Source organism: Trematomus bernacchii, unplaced genomic scaffold, assembly GCF_902827165.1.
Source record: "Trematomus bernacchii unplaced genomic scaffold, fTreBer1.1, whole genome shotgun sequence".
Taxonomy (NCBI): domain Eukaryota; kingdom Metazoa; phylum Chordata; class Actinopteri; order Perciformes; family Nototheniidae; genus Trematomus; species Trematomus bernacchii.
Genome location: NW_022987739.1, coordinates 14,516,812 through 14,539,184, shown reverse-complemented (window position 1 = coordinate 14,539,184; position 22,373 = coordinate 14,516,812). Strand labels below are relative to the sequence as shown.

The window sequence follows — 22,373 nt, the reverse complement described above, 5'->3', positions numbered from 1 at the left end:
GGCAAAAGTATTATTTAAGATTACACAGAAAAGAACAATCTTTTAAAGTCTATTCCTTCTGTGTCACAAATGTACATGTTATTGCCTGTCTCAGATGTGTTCTGGGGCAGACATGTTTACCTGACCTATCCCTAACTCTTACCATGTGTCCACCGGCAGCCAGTCGCTCCACATCCATTTATCTAAAAGAGCTGATCACCCGAGGCAAGTCAGGTGATTTTGATAACAGCTGCCACTGCTTGCCTTATGTTAGTAGTGCAGCCAGTGGCCCAACATATCGTGTTCAGAACTATATGTCTAATATAGTTATCAATAACATACTGACCCATTTAACGATTCTATAACAAAATCTCAGGTCCCACAATCACTTCCCTGAAATCCAAGGATAGTTTTTAGCTGCTCATTGCCAGCCATATAACGTATATACAGGTATATATAAACTGTGTTGCATGTTAGCATTTTCAGTCAGCATTTGTTGGTGCTTTATTACTCATAATAATAGAAAGAGCCTCAGCACTTTTACTGTTGCACCATTAATGAGGGCTTCCCTCATTTTTATAGTCAGTTCAGAGTCTACAGATCGATGTCTAGACATTGTTTTTTAGGAGGCATTTTTCATAAAAGTCTATTAAAGGCAGATTCTTATGATTGCGTTGTTTTACGTCATACTTTTGAGGGCCTTGAGGATTCATTTGGAACACATTAGATCTGGTGCCAGAGTTGAACATTGACATGGATCGGTATGGCATGCATGAGCTCACTTTCTTTACTGTGTAAGCTGTTTATGTACATTTTAGTTGAAACACATGTTAGGATTTAGGAGATTGGTTAGTTTCTTTAGAATGACATTTACTGTCAAGCCTTTAATACCAGAGTGTTGTGCTTCAGTCAGACAACTCGTTTATTGAGTTATTCTGTATTCACCACCACACACAGGCATTTATTAGTGCTTTATGATCCTCATACATACAAAAGAGAGGTCAATGAGTGTGAACATTGGAGTAACATATGTCAGTGTGCCACAACCTCAAATTAATATTAATGTTCTTGTACTTTTGTTGAATACGTAGATAGGAAACAGTTTGCTAACACGTTCTCCTTCTTTATAAGGTGATAATCTGTCAGTGTTGTTGCCAGAAATGTCAATTTGTGTTGCGTTAATCAAATTCCGTCTCCTAGGCCAGCTTTATTACGAGACATTATGCCTTGTAAAAGTTTAACGATCTTATTATCACAGGAAGATACCTGAGCAGGAGGTTTATAGTGACAGTGTGTACAAGATGAGCTCATGGGCTGCTGTGGAAGAAGGCTCATGAGTGTCGGCTTGCTGGCAGTTTTGGCCGTGAGCCAAATCTCTACGATGCTTTCTGGGTCTGCACGGCTTAAAGATGGAAGCAAGGGATTGAAGAAAAAGGGAAACCACTAGGCATCTTAAATGTTTGAGTGACATGGAGGCCTGTGTAGTTTTTAATTGTGGCAAATGTGTTTTTATATCTGAATTACTGGCTGCAAGGCTGAAGGTCAGGCTCTCAGTGCCCTCTGCCCCATGCCTACTCTGGGGGAAGTCATGTATCATGAAGACCACCTCAGAGCAGCGTTTTTCAAAAATGTTTTGCCAAAACACACTTTCTTGGTTTTCAGAATTCTAATGTATAGCATAATGCACTTATAAACTCAAAAATAATGTACAAGTTCAACTCTGTTGTCCCCATAAATGCAGTAACATTGTGTGTGAAACCTGAGCTATTTATGATAATAATAATACATGGGATTTTTATAGCGCTTTTCCTAATGCTCAAAGACGCTTTACATAAAATCAGAACAGAAACAATACAAAGAAAACTAAAATCATAATGATGAACCTGGTTTCCTGTTTCAACCTGATCACACATCCTGAGCTCATGGTCAACTGTTTTGGTAACCTCAAAAGACTAGAATAATCCACTTTTATAATAATTTATAACTTGTATTTTTGGATTATCACATGCAACAGCACTTTTGAAGGCGCTCGGCTGAAACAAGTGCCTCAGACTTCTGAGTGTGCATCTGTGTGTGGTCGGCAGTGCTGATCTGCTCAGCAAGCACAATTAGAATTTCCTCAGTAAAACAAAAGAAGCACACAACTTAGAAAACACCACCCAGTTCCTTGGGAGCACACTGGGAATTTACCATCACTCATAAAATAATGACTAATGAGCTTTAAAGTGTTGTGGTTAAAATGTTGAGGTTGTCGCAATTTAATTTAAAGCATTCCACTTTATTGAGGTACATTTATGCAGTTAAAAGGCCACATTTAAATGTAAAGGTTATTTATTTTAGAGTGAATCATAGAATCACCCTCAGCCAAGTCTCAAGGTTTTGGCTTGTATTTTTACAATGGAGGCCATCCGTAGAATCGTCACAAGGTTCTCTGTGTGTCTGCTGCCCGTGCCCTTTCAGTTAGAGGCATTTAAAGGCTTAACTCTTTCCGATGCCTCTCTAAGCCACCGCTTTGTCTTTTTTATCCTCTTCTCCAGTCCTCCCGCTCATCCCTAATATGTTGTCAAGGTAATATAATGAACATCTGTCCTACCTCTTTGCTGTGATGCGTTATGGTAAAGGGAGATCTTGCCCAACACTACCCATCAGAGGTGGGATCAGGTTTGTTATCACTTTGTTTTTGTAAGCTGTTGTTTTCTTGGTGAAAAGATTCCCCCATGACTTATGACCATGACTTGTTTGTTTTGGAGTTTAACATTTTTCACGGGTGAAGATGACAAAGACCTTTAAGAAGATTTATCATAGCTTGACCCAGAAACCAAAAAAGTCAAGACCAGACCATTCAAAATCAGGCAAGGTCTAAAGTCAACCTTGAAGACAAGGTCCGACAGGCTTTTTCGAAAATTATAACTCTTTCCGCCTTTTGGTATTCTAGGAATACTGTGGAGAAGCACAAAAGTATGATCTCTGCCAAAGCCATTTGCCTTTACAGCCCCATATAACAAATGTATCTGAGAGGCCCTTGCAATCTTTTCTGCATAATGACATATTCAGTCCTACATGATGCCACATCGGTTCCAAAAAACTGCAGACCATACTTTGGTCAGAGAATTCTCAAAAGCGTGACGTGGGACATCCTGAACAAATCATGATTGACATCAGAAAGACATTTTTAGAAATTAAAAGGCGTACAGGAAAGCAGGGGCTGCTGTGTTAAAGCCCAGTAATAATACATGGATGTGTGTGAGAATAGAAACTGTCCAAAAAACTACAACTTCACCGGGAATAAAACACAAACAAACTATTTGATTGGGAATTTCAAACTTTTCTCTTACAGCAAAATACCCCATACATATATAAACAAGGTGATAATGGATAATAATTATGTTTTTTCATGAGGCATAGACAAAACTAAGGACAAACTGCCCAGGAGCGAGCTGATGGGTACACATATATCTAATTGGTAACATTTGAAGTGGTTTCTTTTGGTGACAAATTGGTTGCTCTAAATGAAAGCTTTGTTGACAGTCTTTAACCGTTTGTTAATGTTGTAAAGATTAACCTTTATAGAGAGGCGAAGTCCCGCCCATCTACTTCCGACCCATGGGACCTTATTTCGGAAAAATTATGTATTGAAGTCAATGGGGAGAGAAAGATTATCTTTCGATCCCGTTTGAATTGTGCCACGAATTACACATAGGCCTATGATGTTTGTCAATCTTAAAAAATAATTTCCATGTCAAAGTGTCACAGTTTGTCGTAAAACTGTTGAAATATAAGACTATGAACAAATACGCAACTAGAAAGACTACAAATCCCAGAACCCCGGTCCCGCATGCTGGCTCTTACGGAACCGACTAACTCCCCTTTTGTGTATGTACAGCTCTCAACATGCCCAGACTTGTAGTGATTTTCACTTCTTTTAATACTTTTCGCCTCATTCTGAAAGAAAGAAGTGAAATGTGCCAACGTGACGGCCATCTTGGTGTTGGTGCGAGACGGGAGATGTAGGTCATTGAGCGGTTTCATACAAAAAAAAGTGTTACTTCACAGTTTTACGACACATTTTAATTTTTTTGACTTGCAAAATTATCTTTTAAATTGACAAACATCATATGTGTAATTCGTGGCACAATTCAAACGGGATCGAACGATAATCTTTCTCTCGCCATTGACTTCAATACATAATTTTTCCGAAATAAGGTCCCATGGAGCTCCCCCGGAAAGGGAGGGACTTCGCCTCTCTATTACATTGTCAAACTGAATCCAAGCAGAAGCTCTAACTGCAATATAAATGTTGATAAACCAATTCATATTTAAAGTGTACATCAATGGTACACATCATACAGATGTATTTGTTTTTTCAGAATTGTATTTATTATTACTTTTGAAGTGTAAACACACTTAAACATATACAAACACAGATGGGGAGTCTTCTAGTTGCGGCAAGTTCCCCATGTTTCCTGGTTCCATGACTGGCTTTACCTCAGAACCACACATATGACACAAACGTAATTAAAACGCTTATTGGGTTGCATCCTCTTCTTTGTCCTGTCTCTGGCACAATGCAGTTATCAAGCCAGATGGATTAGTTTGGAGCTGTCTTCGGATCACGCTATCCATCAGGACATGCATCTGGGAGGGATTACATGCCGGTGTGTGGTTTGTGCATCAATAGGGTTTCACTTTATGTTTATGTGTGAAAGGCTTTGTGGAATTATTTGAAATTGTGAGTGCCATTATTAGAGGTCTGTGGGTTTGGGGCGCATATACCCGAGACACATCCAATTGTGTAAAATAAAGTGAAACAAGAGGCAGCGCCCCAGCTCGCAGAGTTTAGCTGCCTGGTGGTCCTGCATGCTCTCTGTCTCTCTGTCGGTACTAACACAAGTTCAGTTTGTGGTGGTTTGAAATGAAGCCTGTCGTCAGCTCCGTGCTCCAGGCTAAACCTCCATCATTAGATAGCAGCTGTTGAAGTCAGGCAGGTTAAAAGATGCTGTTTGAAAGAGCAAGGGCAAGTAGGAAAAGAGGGAGACACATAGTAAGGCACAGTATTAAGGGACCGAAAGAAAATTGGGAGAGAGAAAATACAGAGGCAAGACTGAGCATGGGTTTTGTGGCCTGCTGACTGATTTGCAATCCAATCTCCAGGAATATTGGCAGTCTGTGATGCATTGCAGACAATATACTCGACAGACGGCTGACAGGAAATGGACATTTGTAAACTGTACGCTGTCCACACAATTTTCTAAATGTTTAATACATTATTAGATAAATGATCTCAAACCTTATAATAGTAAAATGTGTATGAGTTGGGCTCAGTGTGACGAAATGACATCTTTTTGTACTGTTTGTAGCAGTGAGCACATGGCTGGGTCACTGTAAACACAATACATTATCAGAGATTCAATCCAATCAGAGATTATTATCTTGTGAGAGGAATAATAACCACTTCAGCCCAACTGTGCTTTCCCACTTTAAGTAGACAACACATGAGCTTGGTAAAAAAAAACATGTGTTATTTTTCACAAGGCAGAAATGTCCTACTTGGGAAAATGTTTAAAGGCTGGTTTCACCACTGTGTCTAAGTAAAGCAGGCCAATTTCAGCAAATATAATTTAGGGTGTCTCTGTCAAAAAGGCAATCAAAAAGGAATAAAAGAGTTAATAGTTAATAAAGTTAATAGTTACCATTATGAATAAAAGGAGGATTAGCAATTATGAAAGAAAGAATGTTAATTAAGTGCTGCCCATGTTTGCATACAGTGTCCGGAGACCTATTTCGTTTTGTTGTCTATTCCCAAGAGAAACATTACATATGTGTGCACTCTATTAAGAGTGATGGCTGCTCATAATGAGGTAATTTAATAGCATAACATTGTTGACCTCTTGTCCACAAAACATTTGTTTGTGAGTGTGTTCATTTCTGATAACGCTGTAAATGGACTTGCATGCCTTACCTCACATATGTGTCTAAAAACATGTTGGCTCCTTTTCATGCAGCATGTTTGGTGCTGGACATTTTCCTTACTGTGCCAAACTAATAGCCCTATGTGCTGTTTCACATGTGTTTTCTCAGTTGGGCTGATTAAGTGAATTATGCCTCAAAGCTGACGGACAGAATTACAGCCACTCTCTTTCTGGCAGATTTTACCCTGAGTCAGCAGAATGACAGAAAGCAGTGTGTGTTTACAGCATCTGTTGCTGTTAAGTGCTGTAACAGCTATGTTGTGTAACCTGTTGGGGTTTTTTGGATGGGGGGAGCTGAAGAGCTTTCCTTACCTGACAATTTTTTGGTAAATAACATACATACAGTGTGTTATTGAATCAGTTGGAATAATTGTCATATTGGGTACACAGTACATTTCTCTGAGTAAAATTGACTCAAATTGAAGTAAATTTTACTCTAAAAATATTACATTTGGTCCCAACCTATATAGAGTAAAATGTACTCTTTGTTCAGAGTTGTATTTTTAGAGTTCATTTTACTCTATTATGTGCTTAGATTTGACTCTGCTTAATGGTTATTTACTCTATGTAGTGTATATTAAAAACAACTCTACTGCCATTTACTCATAATAGAAGGTCATTTTACTCCCAATCGAACGTCATTTCACTCCAACTAGAAGGTAATTTACTCCCAATAGAAGGTAATTTTTACTCAGAATAGAATAAATGAACCATAATGATCTTTACAATAAAAAAGGTCAATAAACCAAAGTGCTTAAGGAACATGAGTGGGCGTGTGTGAAGCTGACCATTGAGCGGCCCGACCAAGCAAGGAGGCAGAGGCAGAGAGTTCAAATACAACCCGGTGTGGGCATTTATTCCTCTTTGTGGTACATGATACACAGGCCGTTTCTCAATCGCGAGGATGCTGGCTTGGTAGCACAGCCGAGCCGAGCATCTTGCTTCAGAAGCAAGGCAAGAATACTTCCTGGCATTCGGAAAACGAAGAGTGGAACAGGCTAGCAAGTGTGCAGGTGTGCGTCATATGAGAGGCCCCGCCTTACATCTTCCGCCACAGATTTGGGGAAATTGGTCCATGCGCAAAGCATTGTGGGGATTTTAAGGTCGCGAAGTCTACCCATGTGCAGCCTCGAAATTTCCCCCAAACCAAGGACGCGGCCTCGGTGGAATTCCAAGTATGCTGGAGATTGGAACAGTCCTTCGGCGGCACTCGATGACGTAGCATCCTTGAAATATTGGCTTGGAAGCCAATATCCTCGCGATTGAGAAACGGCCACAGCCTCAATATGACTGTCTCACGTGAACACAGTCACCAGCACCAAGGATCTCACACACACACACTAACAGGAAAACAGAACCTAAATACACACAGGACTAATCAAACCAACAAGACACAGGTGAGGAGGGAGGAGAAACACAGGGCACCAGGTGAACGCAATCACCAGCAACAGACAAGAAGTGAGGGGGAACACTATTCAAACTAAAACAGGAAACGGAGACAGACAAACTAAAACATAGACAGATTGTGACAAATATATGCATAAACTACATATAATCACATGCTTCCTGTGCAATGTTTTAGCGTGGAACAAATGAATATACTTCGCCAATAATGAAGCTAATAATCCGTAACGCAGACCGAGATCTATGGCCCCAGAGATCACCTCCGTTACAGCGTGGTCATGGTTTAACTCCAATAGAATTGACTCTGCATTTTTGATCGCACTCTAGAAGCTATGAGTAATAAATACACTCCAAAATGATTAAATATCACTATTTCAGAGCAAAATAGTAATTACTCTGGAAAAAATACTCACCAATATTTCCTGTGTATGTTTAGTTAATTCAAATATTGAATCATGAATGAACCGGCCCCTATAAAGATCACCGCCATTGAGGCTGTTTTGCTGCTGGAATTGATGAACTGAATGAGTGAAGTGACCAGTGAATTGAATGGTACATTTGGTAGCTGTTGTTTTCAGTGCTGTTTTTCTCGAGCTTTGTAATATGGCTCTTATAAACCGGGGTAATCCTGCTCTTTGCCTTCAGGAATGAAAAAATGACAGTAGCCTAAGTGTAATTTCTGCCACTGCTAAAAAAAACTCCCCACTTTGGCAGAAGGTATTGGAGGCACAGGGCATATAAAGAGCATAACTTTCCCAAAGTGCCTCCTCATATCATTGTCACAACTTTGAAGAAATGTCAGTACAATGTATTTTCAATTGTCTGTCATGTAGCAGCTTGCAAAGCTCTCCTGTCTTATAAATGGATGCCAAAATCCATGGTTGGAAGACCTTAACGGCTGTGACCTTTCATTGCATTGGCCTTGAGATTCCTTGCTGCTGATGTTCTAAGGAAAGAGAAACTCACTCCGTTACGAATGCCTGATTGATACCCAGGCAAATTAATTTAAGCCCAATGTCAGTGGAGGTAAGAGGGAGTTAGCCATTGGACAGATGCCCAGTATGTTCCATCCCATTAGACTTTCTTTCTGGGTTTAAGCTTGCACGTGATATGCAGATGCGTCCTTTTACAGCCAGCATTACGGATGAATGCTGGAGGAATATCAAAGTGGAGGTATTTGTTTTGATCATTTATTTCAAGTCTGTTTGTGTCAAGAACACAACAGATTGAAGAAGCGGATGAGGTGTAGGTCTGTTTCTCTCTTTTGTTGTTCCCACTTGTCAGACTTTAGACTAGAGCATTCTTTCTCACTGAGTTCATTCAGTTGGCCATGTTCATGCCACTTATGTGTTCTTTGTCATCACAGAGAAAGCATTAAAACTATTTCCTGTGTGGCAGCCAGTAGACTGTATTAAGATTTCCATTATATCTGTAGCCATGTAGGAGGAGTCAGCATCATTTGTCCTCAAACATGTTTCATTTAGAATATTCAGGTGGTACGAAAAGGGAGTTTTTCAAAATGAATTTTTCGATTTGCCTAAAAAGGGTTCTGATAGTGTTTGGAAAAATACTGTAAAGAGTTCCCCTTGCCTTACACAAAACCCATGAGGTGCTCTTGGGCAAGGCACTTAACCCCTGGCTTTTCTTGTTGGGGTTTGTGATGTCTGATACTGTTTAGAGTTCATGAGTATTAGCTTTGGTTTTCCATAGTGCTGGTGTAAAGAAGGTGGCTGTGGTTAGGATCACCGTCGCCAAAACGGTCTAAAGAATACAGCCATGGGAACTTCTCCCATAAGGAAAGAGATGTCAGATTTTCCATTTCACAAAAGTTTGGCAGGAGATCCATGTTCCGTTCAGAGCGGCCAGACACATTGCCATGTTAGTATAAAAAGTGCCTCTGATCGCAGCAAATGTTCCTTCACTCCACCTTGAGGATTCACAAGGATGCCAAAAAGTGGGTCATTTGGAAAAATGATCTTGCCTCTTTGTGTATGTTATTATAGAAATTGAAGGTGCCTGTGGAGTGCATTTCAAGAAGAAATGTAAAGTGATGCTCATTTAAAAAAGAAATAGAAAAGGCTTTTGATTCATCATTGCATGTGGTGTAAAATTATGTGAAACTCAACAGCCTTAAATCTTTTCCTTTAAAAAAATCACTTAAGACAGAAGGAAAATAAAAAGCTCTCAGCATTGAGTATGTTAAAAGAGTTTTGGCACTCTTCTTAATTTGGCTCCTGGCCTCTAGACAAAGTTTAAGGCTGTTGTAAAACAGTTCAACTTCAATATCCTTTTTCAAAAGTAAGGGGTCCTCTGTAATTGCCCTCTCTTCAACAAGGGAAACCTTGTTGCCCAATCTGCTTGCATGTGCAAAACTGCAGTGTGTGTGTTTGTGTGTGTGCTTGTGTGTCTGTATGTGTGTGTGCCTACGTGTGTGTGCTTGGTGCAGCCCCTCATCAGGCTCATTCCACAGCACAGCTGCAGTGGCTGAAGTCACACAGTTTCACTCAAGAAGGGGCTTAGCAGCTCATTAAGGGATAGAACAAAGTAAGTTGAGAAACACTGTGAGAGGCCATGTTGTCCCTATATAGAGGTGGGGGCTCTCCTTTTATGGTAAAGTGAAAGATGGCCCCACTTTGGCAAAATCCAAAGCAGACTTTGAAATTACAACAAAACAATACATGAATAAAACAAGTATTTTGTCTGCAACCAAAGAAAAGCCAGTAACATGATAGTTATGTGATTAATCAATCAGCACTTTTGTCTCCTTTATCTTCTTATTATCTAGACTAAATGTTGGTTTATGACATGTAGATGATATCAGCTTTGGTGCATTAGTGACAGAAAGAATTGGAAGTCTTTTTTAAAGTCAGTAAAGGCCTTCACATTTTCATTGTGGAGAGAGTCAGCAGCTTCAGGTTCCTAGGTGTCCACATCACTGAGGACCTGACATGGACTCATCACACTAATACCATCACCAAAACAGCTCGACAGCGGCTCTTCTTCCTCTGCAGGCAGCGGAGGTTCAACATGGACTCCAGGATACTCTGCAACTTCTACAGGTGCACCATAGAGAGGATCCTGACCTTCTACAGGTGCACCATAGAGAGTATCCTGACCTTCTACAGGTGCATCATAGAGAGTATCCTGACCTTCTACAGGTGCATCAGAGAGAGTATCCTGACCTTCTACAGGTGCACCATAGAGAGGATCCTGACCTTCTACAGGTGCACCATAGAGAGGATCCTGACCTTCTACAGGTGCATCAGAGAGAGTATCCTGACCTTCTACAGGTGCATCAGAGAGAGTATCCTGACCTTCTACAGGTGCATCAGAGAGAGTATCCTGACCTTCTACAGGTGCATCAGAGAGAGGATCCTGACCTTCTACAGGTGCACCATAGAGAGTATCCTGACCTTCTACAGGTGCACCATAGAGAGTATCCTGACCTTCTACAGGTGCATCATAGAGAGTATCCTGACCTTCTACAGGTGCATCATAGAGAGGATCCTGACCTTCTACAGGTGCATCAGAGAGAGTATCCTGACCTTCTACAGGTGCACCATAGAGAGTATCCTGACCTTCTACAGGTGTACCATAGAGAGTATCCTGACCTTCTACAGGTGCATCATAGAGAGGATCCTGACCTTCTACAGGTGCACCATAGAGAGGATCCTGACCTTCTACAGGTGCATCAGAGAGAGTATCCTGACCTTCTACAGGTGCATCATAGAGAGGATCCTGACCTTCTACAGGTGCACCATAGAGAGGATCCTGACCTTCTACAGGTGCATCAGAGAGAGTATCCTGACCTTCTACAGGTGCATCAGAGAGAGTATCCTGACCTTCTACAGGTGCATCATAGAGAGGATCCTGACCTTCTACAGGTGCATCAGAGAGAGTATCCTGACCTTCTACAGGTGCATCAGAGAGAGTATCCTGACCTTCTACAGGTGCATCAGAGAGAGTATCCTGACCTTCTACAGGTGCATCAGAGAGAGGATCCTGACCTTCTACAGGTGCACCATAGAGAGTATCCTGACCTTCTACAGGTGCACCATAGAGAGTATCCTGACCTTCTACAGGTGCATCATAGAGAGTATCCTGACCTTCTACAGGTGCATCATAGAGAGGATCCTGACCTTCTACAGGTGCATCAGAGAGAGTATCCTGACCTTCTACAGGTGCACCATAGAGAGTATCCTGACCTTCTACAGGTGTACCATAGAGAGTATCCTGACCTTCTACAGGTGCATCATAGAGAGGATCCTGACCTTCTACAGGTGCACCATAGAGAGGATCCTGACCTTCTACAGGTGCATCAGAGAGAGTATCCTGACCTTCTACAGGTGCATCATAGAGAGGATCCTGACCTTCTACAGGTGCACCATAGAGAGGATCCTGACCTTCTACAGGTGCATCAGAGAGAGTATCCTGACCTTCTACAGGTGCATCATAGAGAGTATCCTGACCTTCTACAGGTGTACCATAGAGAGGATCCTGTCCTTTTTCAGGTGCACCATAGAGAGGATCCTGACCTTCTACAGGTGCACCATAGAGAGGATCCTGACCTTCTACAGGTGCACCATAGAGAGGATCCTGACCTTCTACAGGTGCAACATAGAGAGTATCCTGACCTTCTACAGGTGCACCATAGAGAGTATCCTGACCTTCTACAGGTGCACCATAGAGAGCATCCTGACCGGCTGCATCACGGCCTGGTAAGGCAGTTGCAACGCCCTCAACTGTAAGACTCTACAGACTAGGGTGGTAAAACTGCACAGCACATCACCAGGACGGAGCTGCCATCCATGGAGGACCTCTACACCCAGCAGCTCAGGAAGAAGGCCCACATGATTATCAAAGACCCCCATCACCCCAGCAACAAACTGTTCTGTCTGCTGCCGTCTACGGCAGCATCAGGACTAAAACCACCAGACTCAGAGACAGTTTCATTCCACAGGCAATAAGACTGCTAAACACCTAAGCTTGCACAATTTGTTATTGTTTTTTAAAATGTGTTTTATGTGTTTTATATATTTATATTGCATTGCTTGAGGAACCTGGGACCCAAGTTTTTCATTTCAACTACACTGTAGCTGTGTACTGTATATGACATTAAAAACATTGAATCTTTGAATCTGAATCTGTCTTGATAAACATTTTAAGAGTAAATTCCAACTTTCCATGTCATATCTTTTTGTATGTTTAATGTATCTGTCTATAAGCAACTTTCTCACATTTCCTTCCCTCCTTTCTCTGTTAGTTTAAATGTATTTCCTTTCCTGAAGTCTTTCCTCACTGCAGTTTATACTGTGACATTTTAATCTGGATATCGGTCTACAACTGCCAAAAGCAATATTTGGCTAAGGACAGGAATTTAGGAAACAAAAATGCTTTGAGTTATTCATCTGATGAAGAGTTCAGCCTGTGGCCCTATTAATCACAGAGCTTCTTTCTGTTGTTTCTTTTGCAGAGATTGGACCCGTTACAATCACAACAGACCCCAAGAAGTTCCAGGATGAGCTGAGAGAGCTGTACGTTCAGGTGGGTTCTGAGATCACATTCATAAAGAGAAGGAAACAGCAGCATTAGCCTGGATGCTGTCGCTGTAGCATTAAGTCATCTGGCCTTGACCATGCAAGATATATGGGTGAAACATGTGTTAGCTGAGTAAGACCACCTGATTGGTTAGTGTACAGGACATTGAATAACGTTTCAAGCAATGTTTTTTTCTCTTTATTTTTACAATATACTTGGGATGAATCTTCCCAGTTTTCCTCATTCATATAGTGTAGCTATAGGGGTTCAACTATCACACTTGGCTATAATAATAATAATTATAATAATAATGCATTTTATTTATGGGCACCTTTCAATTCATATGGTCATATGTTGCCCTTATGTTGCAAATAAAAAAAACGTTCTTCTTGGCAAGTTAATTTGCCTTCCTGCACCATTACAAACAAATGTATAAACAAAAACATACAATGGCCAGACAGCTAAACAGAGTTCAAATGTTTGTGTAATCACTCTGAGAAAGAAAGGAAGTTGCGCCGAAACACTTTTGTGTAGCAAAGCAGAACAAATGCAAAGCTGGTACTCTTCATGCCTAAGTCTGTCAGAGAGATGGACGGACACGGACAGAGATAAGAATGTCCTTTGAAGAAAAAGATTTTGGCAAGTTCCTGTGCATCCTTGGCATGTGCTCCAGTTAATCTTGTGTGCGAGCGTGTTGTGTGTAGGATGGAAGAGATCCAGCTTCCTCTCACTAGCTGCTTCATTCCTGGGTCTGTTTTTCATCCTATCACCTTTTCACCTGGACAACCCCTGAATACGTTTTAGACAGAGTGCATGGAAAATATAGATGGATTGCATTTTTCTCGCAATGGAAATTCTTGTGACATTACTTTAATCTGTGAAGATTTTAAGAAGCATTTCATACTGTATTATTAAGCCAAAAGAACAAAAGTGCACAGAGAGGTTATCAGGCTTAGTGTGGGGGGGTAGTGGGGAACTGTCTAGAGGGGAGATGTTAGGGTCCAGCAGAGACCGAGGATTCCTGTCTCTTCACCTAACACTCCCCACCACCCGTTTATGTCCTAAATTGATGGGTCAGTCCATTCCAGATGTTACTCTTGGGGTTATGCGTCCTAGCTGGTTATTGAACCCCTTATGTGTCTGGTGCAATATTGCAGACACTATTTGTCTTATACCCCAACAACTTCACAGAGCGTATAAGCAATACAGATTGAATACTTAATAATAATTATACATACAATCACACTGTTTCCTAGACTGTATTGGCTGTGGCTGTCATTTTGTTGGAGCAATTGTCTAGGCATCATATCTTTAAATGCTACAAAGTTCATTGAGGCTTCAAAGACAACATGTTGGTGTTATTTATGTTATGTATTGCTGATGAAAGGATGCTAATAAATTACCTAGGATTCATTCAAACCTTTTTTTTGTATTTACAATTTTAATCTGGACAAATAATGTGAACAGATCATTACGGAGTTTTGCAAGTTTGCAAAATAGTAGTTTTACTTATAGTTTTAATTTTGAAAGTATCCATGTAATTTAACAATGCATCATCATAATATATTACATATACTTGATAGCAGGTTTAATAGGTAGATCTGTATAATGTAATCCAATACAATTCAACTGTACTGCCATTTTCTGTTTTTGTAGAAATTATCATTGTTCAAGTATAATTAATAAAGTGGCCATGTATTACCTTATACTGCATACTACAGTATAACTGACATTTTTACAGTAGAACTCAAAAGACTGTGTTGGAGGCTAATAAATCAATCAAACATGGATATATGCACACCATTTTCTGATGATATCTTTTTCTTTCTCAGGGAGGTGGGGATTGTCCAGAGATGAGCATTGGCGCCATTAAAATTGCTTTGGAGATCTCCTTGCCAGGATCATTTATTTATGTCTTCACGGACGCCCGTTCCAAAGATTACAAGCTGACCCATGAAGTCCTGCAGCTCATCCAGCAGAAGCAGTCACAGGTTTGATAGCATTGCAATCTACAGTGTTTTACAGATTTAGCGACGAATAGCTATAAGAGTTTTACATACATGTGTGTATAGGTGGTGTTTGTGCTGACCGGGGACTGTGATGACAGGACTCATATCGGCTACAAGGCTTACGAGGAGATCGCCTCCACCAGCTCTGGGCAGGTCTTCCATCTAGACAAGAAGCAAGTCAATGAGGTAAGGGCATCACTGAATGGAAATGTTCTTGTAATAGACATGCTTGGCCTGGTTTCTACCTCTGAGCTGTGTGAATGAGATTGCAGTAGAAGGTTAGCTGAGCACGTCTGGAATCCAGATCAAATGTGCAGGACTACATTTGATTGATTAATGCATTCCGTGGCTCTTATAACGTTTCCAAGAAGTGTAAATCAGCAGTATAAAACTGGGCAAAATCTAAAGTTTAAAAAGTTTCGCTGTTAAAGATAACATCTAAATCTGCATGAGACTCATGTGCTTTACTTTCATTTCTTAATTTTGTTGTTTTTAGAAACATTAAAGAAAAACACTGCAAACAAAAAAGCTATAGTCACTCTTTTTAATACGAAAAAGAGTGACTATAGCTTTTTTGTTTGCAGTGTTTTTCTCTAAATGTATGACATTTGATTTAACTATGTTTCCCTGTGCACCAAGCTTTACCCAAAGACTTTACATTTGCTGTATCATATTACCATCACGTAAGAAAAACCTGTTTTACATATTTTGGGTTCAATAGCGTCTAGGTCAGGGTCTCACACAGTAGCTGTTCAGTTCTCCATAGGGACAGGGGGGAAACAGGGGGGCAGGACATGGGGGAATGTTGGAAACTTCCTGAAAAAAGCTTTGCACATGTTGAGGGTATGACCTTGTGTGCAGCTGAGGGGGTGTGTGTTTCTGTGTGTGTGTGTGTGTGTCTTTCAGTTGGCAGATTTATTGTATAAAAATGATAAAAAATACTTCTTTACATGTTATTTTCATTTGTTTAGCATTGTGTATATGGCCTCTATACAATAATATAATATACAAAATGCCCTCCTTATAACTGATGTGTATTTCCTGAATGTTCACATTTCCCTTGCTGTAGGTTCTGAAATGGGTGGAGGAGGCGGTGCAGTCATCTAAGGTCCACCTGCTGTCTACTGATCACATTAGTGGGGCCAGCAACACTTGGCAGATACCCTTTGACCCCAGCCTGAAGGAAGTCACTGTGGCCCTCAGTGGCCTAGCACCTAACATTGAGATAAAGAACCCCCAGGGTATGATATGTTCTACCATGCATAAGCCCAATGGCCAGTCAAAGATTATTCCTTGTTTAGATTGGTGTATGTTTTAGCAATAATGCTGTAGATAGAAGGAAGACAAAGAAAATGAAAAAACAGAAGTGAAAAAACACAACGTGAATCATATGTTATGGTCATCATAACATCCAGATCTCCAACCGTCTGAACACCTTTTACTCATTTATTTTTTGATTATTTTGGGGCATTTGGCCCTTATTTGAAAAATGACAGGGTAGAAATAATTGAAATAGAGGGAGGGTTAAGACATGAATCAAAGGTCCCAAAGCTGGAATCCATGGCTCTCTTCCACGTTGTAATAACACTCAATGAGGAACTATCTTTTGAAACGAGTATCTTTCTTTGCTACAGGGAATCATTTTAAAATGAAAGAGAATGACAAGCAGCAGAAGCAACTCTAGGTTCGAAATGTGTCCCTCTTTTATATATACAAATTAACCAAAAGCGTGACGACATTCAAAAAGGAAAGACCACAACATTTATTTACGAGCACTTTTATACAAAAAAATGTAACAAAAATAAAAAGTTTACCACAAACAAAAACAGTTAGCAGTCCGCTAACTGTTTTTGTTTGTGGTAAACTTTATCAACGGGGGAATAGTCCATTCCCCCGTTGATAATGTTGGTTAGATATTGATTCACAAGTGGATAATGCAGGTACTTCCAGTATAGATATTCTGTGGATTTTGAAAGCAGACAAACTATATCAAATCCTAGTGTAAACTTAATGTCTTGGTGTTAGTCTCTCTAAATCAAATAGAAGCTTTTTTTTAGACTGTAGATAATCATACAGTAAGAGTTTAAAGAATAAGAGGAATGTTACCATTTAGGAAGTGAAGAAGAAAGGAACTTGTAGAAGCTGAAATACAGTAGAGAGGTAAAGTTAAAGTGAGTACAACAAATAATAGAAAATCTTTATTATAGGACTGGGTTGATTCTATATGTTGACAACCAACGTTCAATATTTAAGATAACTTAAAACCATGCTAGGAGTGTTCAAAATGATTTGTATCACTCAAGGCTGCAGTAAAGGTGAATATATGTCTTATATGTTTTAATGTTTGGCCTCCAGGGAAGCTGGTGGGGAAGAGTGACGGCCTGACTGAGCTCCTGCACATTCCTAACTCCGCCAAAGTTGTCAACATCAAGGACCCAATGCCTGGGATGTGGTCTATCAAGGTAAACAATTCATTTTTTCAGGGAATGTGTGTTAAATTACAGGCTTTAGCAATTCCCTGAGCTGAGCTGTCATTTCAAAAGACTTACTGCAGTGCAGTAGTGTAACCTTGAAATAAGATCACAACTGACACCCCAGGAGGGAGCTGTGCACTTGAGGATGGTTCTTAAATTGAATTACTGCAGTAGCGTTTCAGCATGTTAGGATACAGTGATATGTAATCAACTTCACATGCATGATGTCTGGTGAAAGCATCTCTGAGCAAACAATAACATGGTCATTTGAGCTCTGAGACAGTCCTCAGGTAGATGAAGAAAAAGTATGTTCAGGGCCACTGCTGTCAACACGTGCAGCTACATTTGGTTTGGGGCACCCTTTGCTGTTGTTTTGTTGAAACTGTTGGCACCCTGCTGTCAAGGTAACGCAAACGGGTCACACTTTTGACTGCACAGGCTGTCAATGCCAGATGTTGGAAAATGACAAGCATTTTTCCTGAGTGATTTGTGGAATGGGCCCCAGTGGCCCCTGTATTCTCTGTAGACTCTTTCTGGGAAATTTCCCTCATCTCTGCATAGCTGTGTTATGTGTGTGATTTAAAGGGAAAGAGATTAGACGAAGAACTGTGTCATCTCAGTGTTTCCTCCCAAAGGAAAGTGCAGGAGATGAGGATGCCTTAAGGATTGGATTTCCCATGATTTGTTCTGGCACGTTTACACCCACTCCACACTCTTTTTAATCTTGTACAGCGTGAAACTTTCCTGACTAGACGATAGTGTCTACCTCTTGTTGTGCCTCTTCTTCTTTCTATCCCTTTTAATTCCTCTGTAATCCCCTCACTGTAGGCAGTAATGGCATTAAGGCAAATCCGCTGTGTGCATACATTCAATTGTCTTGAAGTAAAGGTATTTCAATTAGCTAACATGGATGTGGAATGTACATTCTATGTGTAATACATTTTTGTTTTTGGACTTTGGATGATTTACTGTATATAATGAGAATAGCCCTTTCCAGCTGTGTCTGCACTTAACCCTCAGGTTAGCCTCATGCTGCGGTCTGTCACTAAACACCGGTGCACAGAGCCCTTTCTCTATTCACACACCGAAAAACTGGCAGGAGCTCATTGAGCTGAGAACATTTCTCAGTTAAACATTGAGGGCTGTTAAAATCAGATTATTATCAGAAGTCTTTCGTTAAGGTCTTTGCTTTCAGACTTCAGCCGATTGATATGGTGTGCTGTAACAAGGTGGTAACAGAAGTGCTGAAGGATATCAGACAGATATGATGTGGAGAGATTGTATTCTGCTTTCTTTCTCCTTGCTCCCTGTCTCTTCTTAAATCTCTTTCTGTCACTGTTCTCTTTCCTCGTGCATCTCCAAACACATGTACTCCTCTAATTATCTCCTCCAGAGGAGCACAGTAGGGTCCTCTGTTCTCTCTCTCTCTTCAGTCCCAAAACATCTTGTTTTTCCTGTTTCTTAGCCTCAGTCCCACAAACTTCTCTATCTGGTTTGCAGATTACAAAATCTCCCTCTCATCTATTGCTGTGCTTCCCAGGAAAGAAATGTGGATAAATACTTCAGGGAGATTTCACTGTCCACTGTGTAATGGCCCATGACACCCCAGTGTAGGACCCGGGCCACAGATTGTATGTGAAAAGGAATTTGATCCATTTTAATCTGCCCTTAATTGGATGTTATGTTGGACTGTAGAAAGTGGGCTTACCCCTGTATCACCCTCCTACACTTTGGCCCATATTTGTACACCTTACATTGCTGCTTTGTGCTAAATACAGTATACAGTATACTACTCATATGAAATCAATTTGCCAATTCTGTATTGGCAATCAAAACAGAAGACATAATATAATGTTCTTTTTGCACTAAGAGGAAATTATCACAGGTGTGAACAGATCTTCTGTCAGTTAAAAATGTGAAAACGTGTTGTGCGTGTGTGTTTGTTTTGTGTGTGCATACGATGTGCGTGTGTTTGTGAGTATTTGTGTTTCAGTATATGAGTCCTCCTGTGACATCATCATTGTGAAATTAAGCTCCATACTGAATTTTATAGCCCATGATGATAGTTTAGGAAGGCTGTAATTTTAAAAACAGTTCAAAGGAAGATCTGCCATTCCCTTGTTCTTTGTGTCTGCTTTTTCTATTCCATACACTTTTTATTTGTATTTTGTCCAGTAAATAGACAGCAGCCAGGTATCCTGCTGAAGACAAAACAACATTTCAAATTATCTAAATATGTGGGATAAAGAAGCAGAACGCACATTTTAAATGACTTAAAGAGAGTATAAAACAAATATTAAACAATGTATTCAGACTTAACACAACATCTTCAACTTAACTCCATCATATTCCTTTATGCTGCTTGATGCTTAAACCTATATTTGACAGATTATGGTTAACAACTGGGCTTTCTTAATAGATTTATAGGATACAACTTTGTTTTAAAACATTTACATTAAAAAAAAATCATTAAAACCCTTGGATAAAAAGGCAATTCAAAGCCCTACATGAAGTTCATTAATAAAATGGGATTAATATTACCGTTAAATAATCTCAGATACTTCGTTTTTAGAATTGAAAAGTGATGGGTAAAGCCTGTGTTCAATTTGAAAGTTGATGTCACGTTATGACTCATAATAATACTGAGTCTGTTTCAGCTTTCAAGAAAATCAAACCCTTATTTTAAAATAGTGTTTCTCTTTGCATGTGTCCTAAAGAATTCCATCAGTAAGTATCAGGCGTTAAAACCCGTCCCACTTAACTCCCCCCAGCCACACGTGAGCTGATTCTGCTGAGTGAGGGTTTATCTCAGACCGGTGCTAGTCAATCTGTCTGTGTGGGTGTGAAATTGGGAAATGAGTAGCTTTAATGACAGGGACTGTCCTTGTCTTTTGTGACCTTTAAAAGACCTCTCCCCTAATTACGGCCTCATTTACAACCAACTAATGACCCAGGATAATTCCATGGCAACCATTAGGGCAGGTTTAATGACCACGACATGTATTGTTTTTCATGATGGCCGGCATTAGCATTAAAGGCTGTGGCGTAACCCTTTTGTCCCGGTATTACCTCATTGTTTGAGAAATGTCACCTCTAGCTGTGTTATGTGTCTGCCTTAATTCACTGCTTCATCCTGCTGCTGGTGTTCTTTTGGCTGGGAATTTAAGTTTATGTCTGGTAGAACTCAGTCATTTTAAATCTACACATTCTCTTTCATGTCAGGCAATTGCAAATGACAGTGTAGGTTTGCGTGCCTCATTCTGCATTATGAGTCAATGTCTGTGAAACCTCCAAGGTATTTTACCTAAGACGAGGAGTTCCCCCCTCTCGCCAACCTATATTTCATTGTAATTACTCTGTCTCTATTTCTGCAAAGCTTCAAAAGACCTCCACACGATGAAGAACATATGAGGAATTCTTTGATTATAGTTGTGTTTATTTAATTAAAGCATGAATGTCAGAATGAGTGGGTCATCTCTGAATTGTGAATGTTTTATAAGCTATGGTGTTAAGCGTCGACACTCAGACTTGACTTACTTATAATGGCTTGTCTATACATGCTGGGATGGTTGGCACACAAAAGGCTGTTACACAAGGCCCAGTGGTGTGTCTGTCATTTGGACCACTCAGTGCTGCCTTTGATGCAACAACCCTTCTTCCTTTTGTCTCCCTGAGTTATATAAAACCTATCAGTATCAAGTGTCAGCCTGGGTTTTTAATAAACCAATTTATACCAAATAACTATTACTTCTGAAGATGTTGCCATATAAAGTGGTTGTTTTTGTATTGATACAAACCTTGAAAATCTTTAAATAAAGCCATAAACACAGATGTAATAACCATTACTTTTTCAGACATTCTAGTCTGAGTCTTGAATGTATGTATCTGTAAAGCTATATTTCCCCTTTTTTCTTTGATACAGACCTCTAGTGAAGGAAGACACTCGGTCCGCATCTCAGGTCTCAGCCCCATTGACTTTCGATCCGGATTTTCCAGAAAGCCCACCCTGGACTTCAAAAAGACCTCCATTAGGCCAGTTCAAGGTCAGTAAGGTCAACCTTACCAAATTGTAAAAAAAAAAAAAAAGGCCTCATCTGTTGTGTTCACTTACACCTTTAGCTTTGGGACATTAAAGTGTACAGTATACGTTTGAACATCTTTCCAGGAATTCCTACTTACATCCTGCTGAACACCACCGGGCTCTTACCTCCTGCTCGGCTCGACAGGCTAGAGCTCCTGTCAATCAAGGGTGAAGTGATCAAAACGTTGCCAATCCGCTATTACCCTGAGCGCAAACCATCCGGCCTCTGGAACATCACCGAGTTCATCCCACCCAACCAGGCCTTCTTCCTGCGGGTGACAGGATATGACCGCGATGGTTTCCTGATCCAGAGAGTCTCCAGTGTTTCCTTCTCCAGCATGATACCTGGTGAGTGATGCAGGTTGGCATCCACTTTTAGATGAAGATCTGGGGGATTGCTTTGTTATTTGTTATTGGATGATTACCTTTGTTTGTCTTTCTCTCTCTTTTAGAGGCTCCCAAGGTGCTGATGCCAGCCATAAGTCAAGGTTACTACCTCCATAGAGGGGGAGTCCACTGCCAGGTAGACAGCCTGATCCCCTTCACTCTGCGCTTCAGCCGGGATGGGAGGAGACTCGGGGAGGATCAGCTCTTCAGGTGAGCACGGCTGGGGAGGAATATGTGTGTCAGTTCAGGGACTGTCTTTTAAATTAAATTCATGTTATGTTAAGCCGATTTTATTTATATAACCCAATGTCACAAATCACACATTTGCCACAAACTAGTTTACAATCTGGCAGTCCCTCTATCTTAAGATCCAGATGAGGGAGACCTTTTCATTTCCTCCCAAAGTCCCAAAAGTGAAATATCGAGAGAGAAAGGCATGCTGTAAAATGCAAACCTCTGCCAAAACTAAGTAACTGTTATTTTATCCATGTTCCATTTCAAACTTTTTTAAAGTCACATTTTATGAACGTGC

The 22,373-nt window shown here is 40.4% G+C and overlaps 1 protein-coding gene across 1 annotated transcript in view; it reads left to right on the top strand.

Moving 5' to 3' along the window:
• Nucleotides 1–22,373, top strand: part of hmcn1 (hemicentin 1) — an 80,585-nt gene that overhangs the window by 6,316 nt on the left and 51,896 nt on the right. The window contains exons 2-9 of the mRNA XM_034147735.1: nucleotides 12,826–12,896; nucleotides 14,723–14,881; nucleotides 14,963–15,085; nucleotides 15,969–16,140; nucleotides 17,255–17,361; nucleotides 21,296–21,416; nucleotides 21,539–21,802; nucleotides 21,907–22,051. Of these exons, the coding sequence (XP_034003626.1) occupies nucleotides 12,826–12,896; nucleotides 14,723–14,881; nucleotides 14,963–15,085; nucleotides 15,969–16,140; nucleotides 17,255–17,361; nucleotides 21,296–21,416; nucleotides 21,539–21,802; nucleotides 21,907–22,051 (1,162 nt within the window). The remainder of the gene's footprint in view (nucleotides 1–12,825; nucleotides 12,897–14,722; nucleotides 14,882–14,962; nucleotides 15,086–15,968; nucleotides 16,141–17,254; nucleotides 17,362–21,295; nucleotides 21,417–21,538; nucleotides 21,803–21,906; nucleotides 22,052–22,373) is intronic.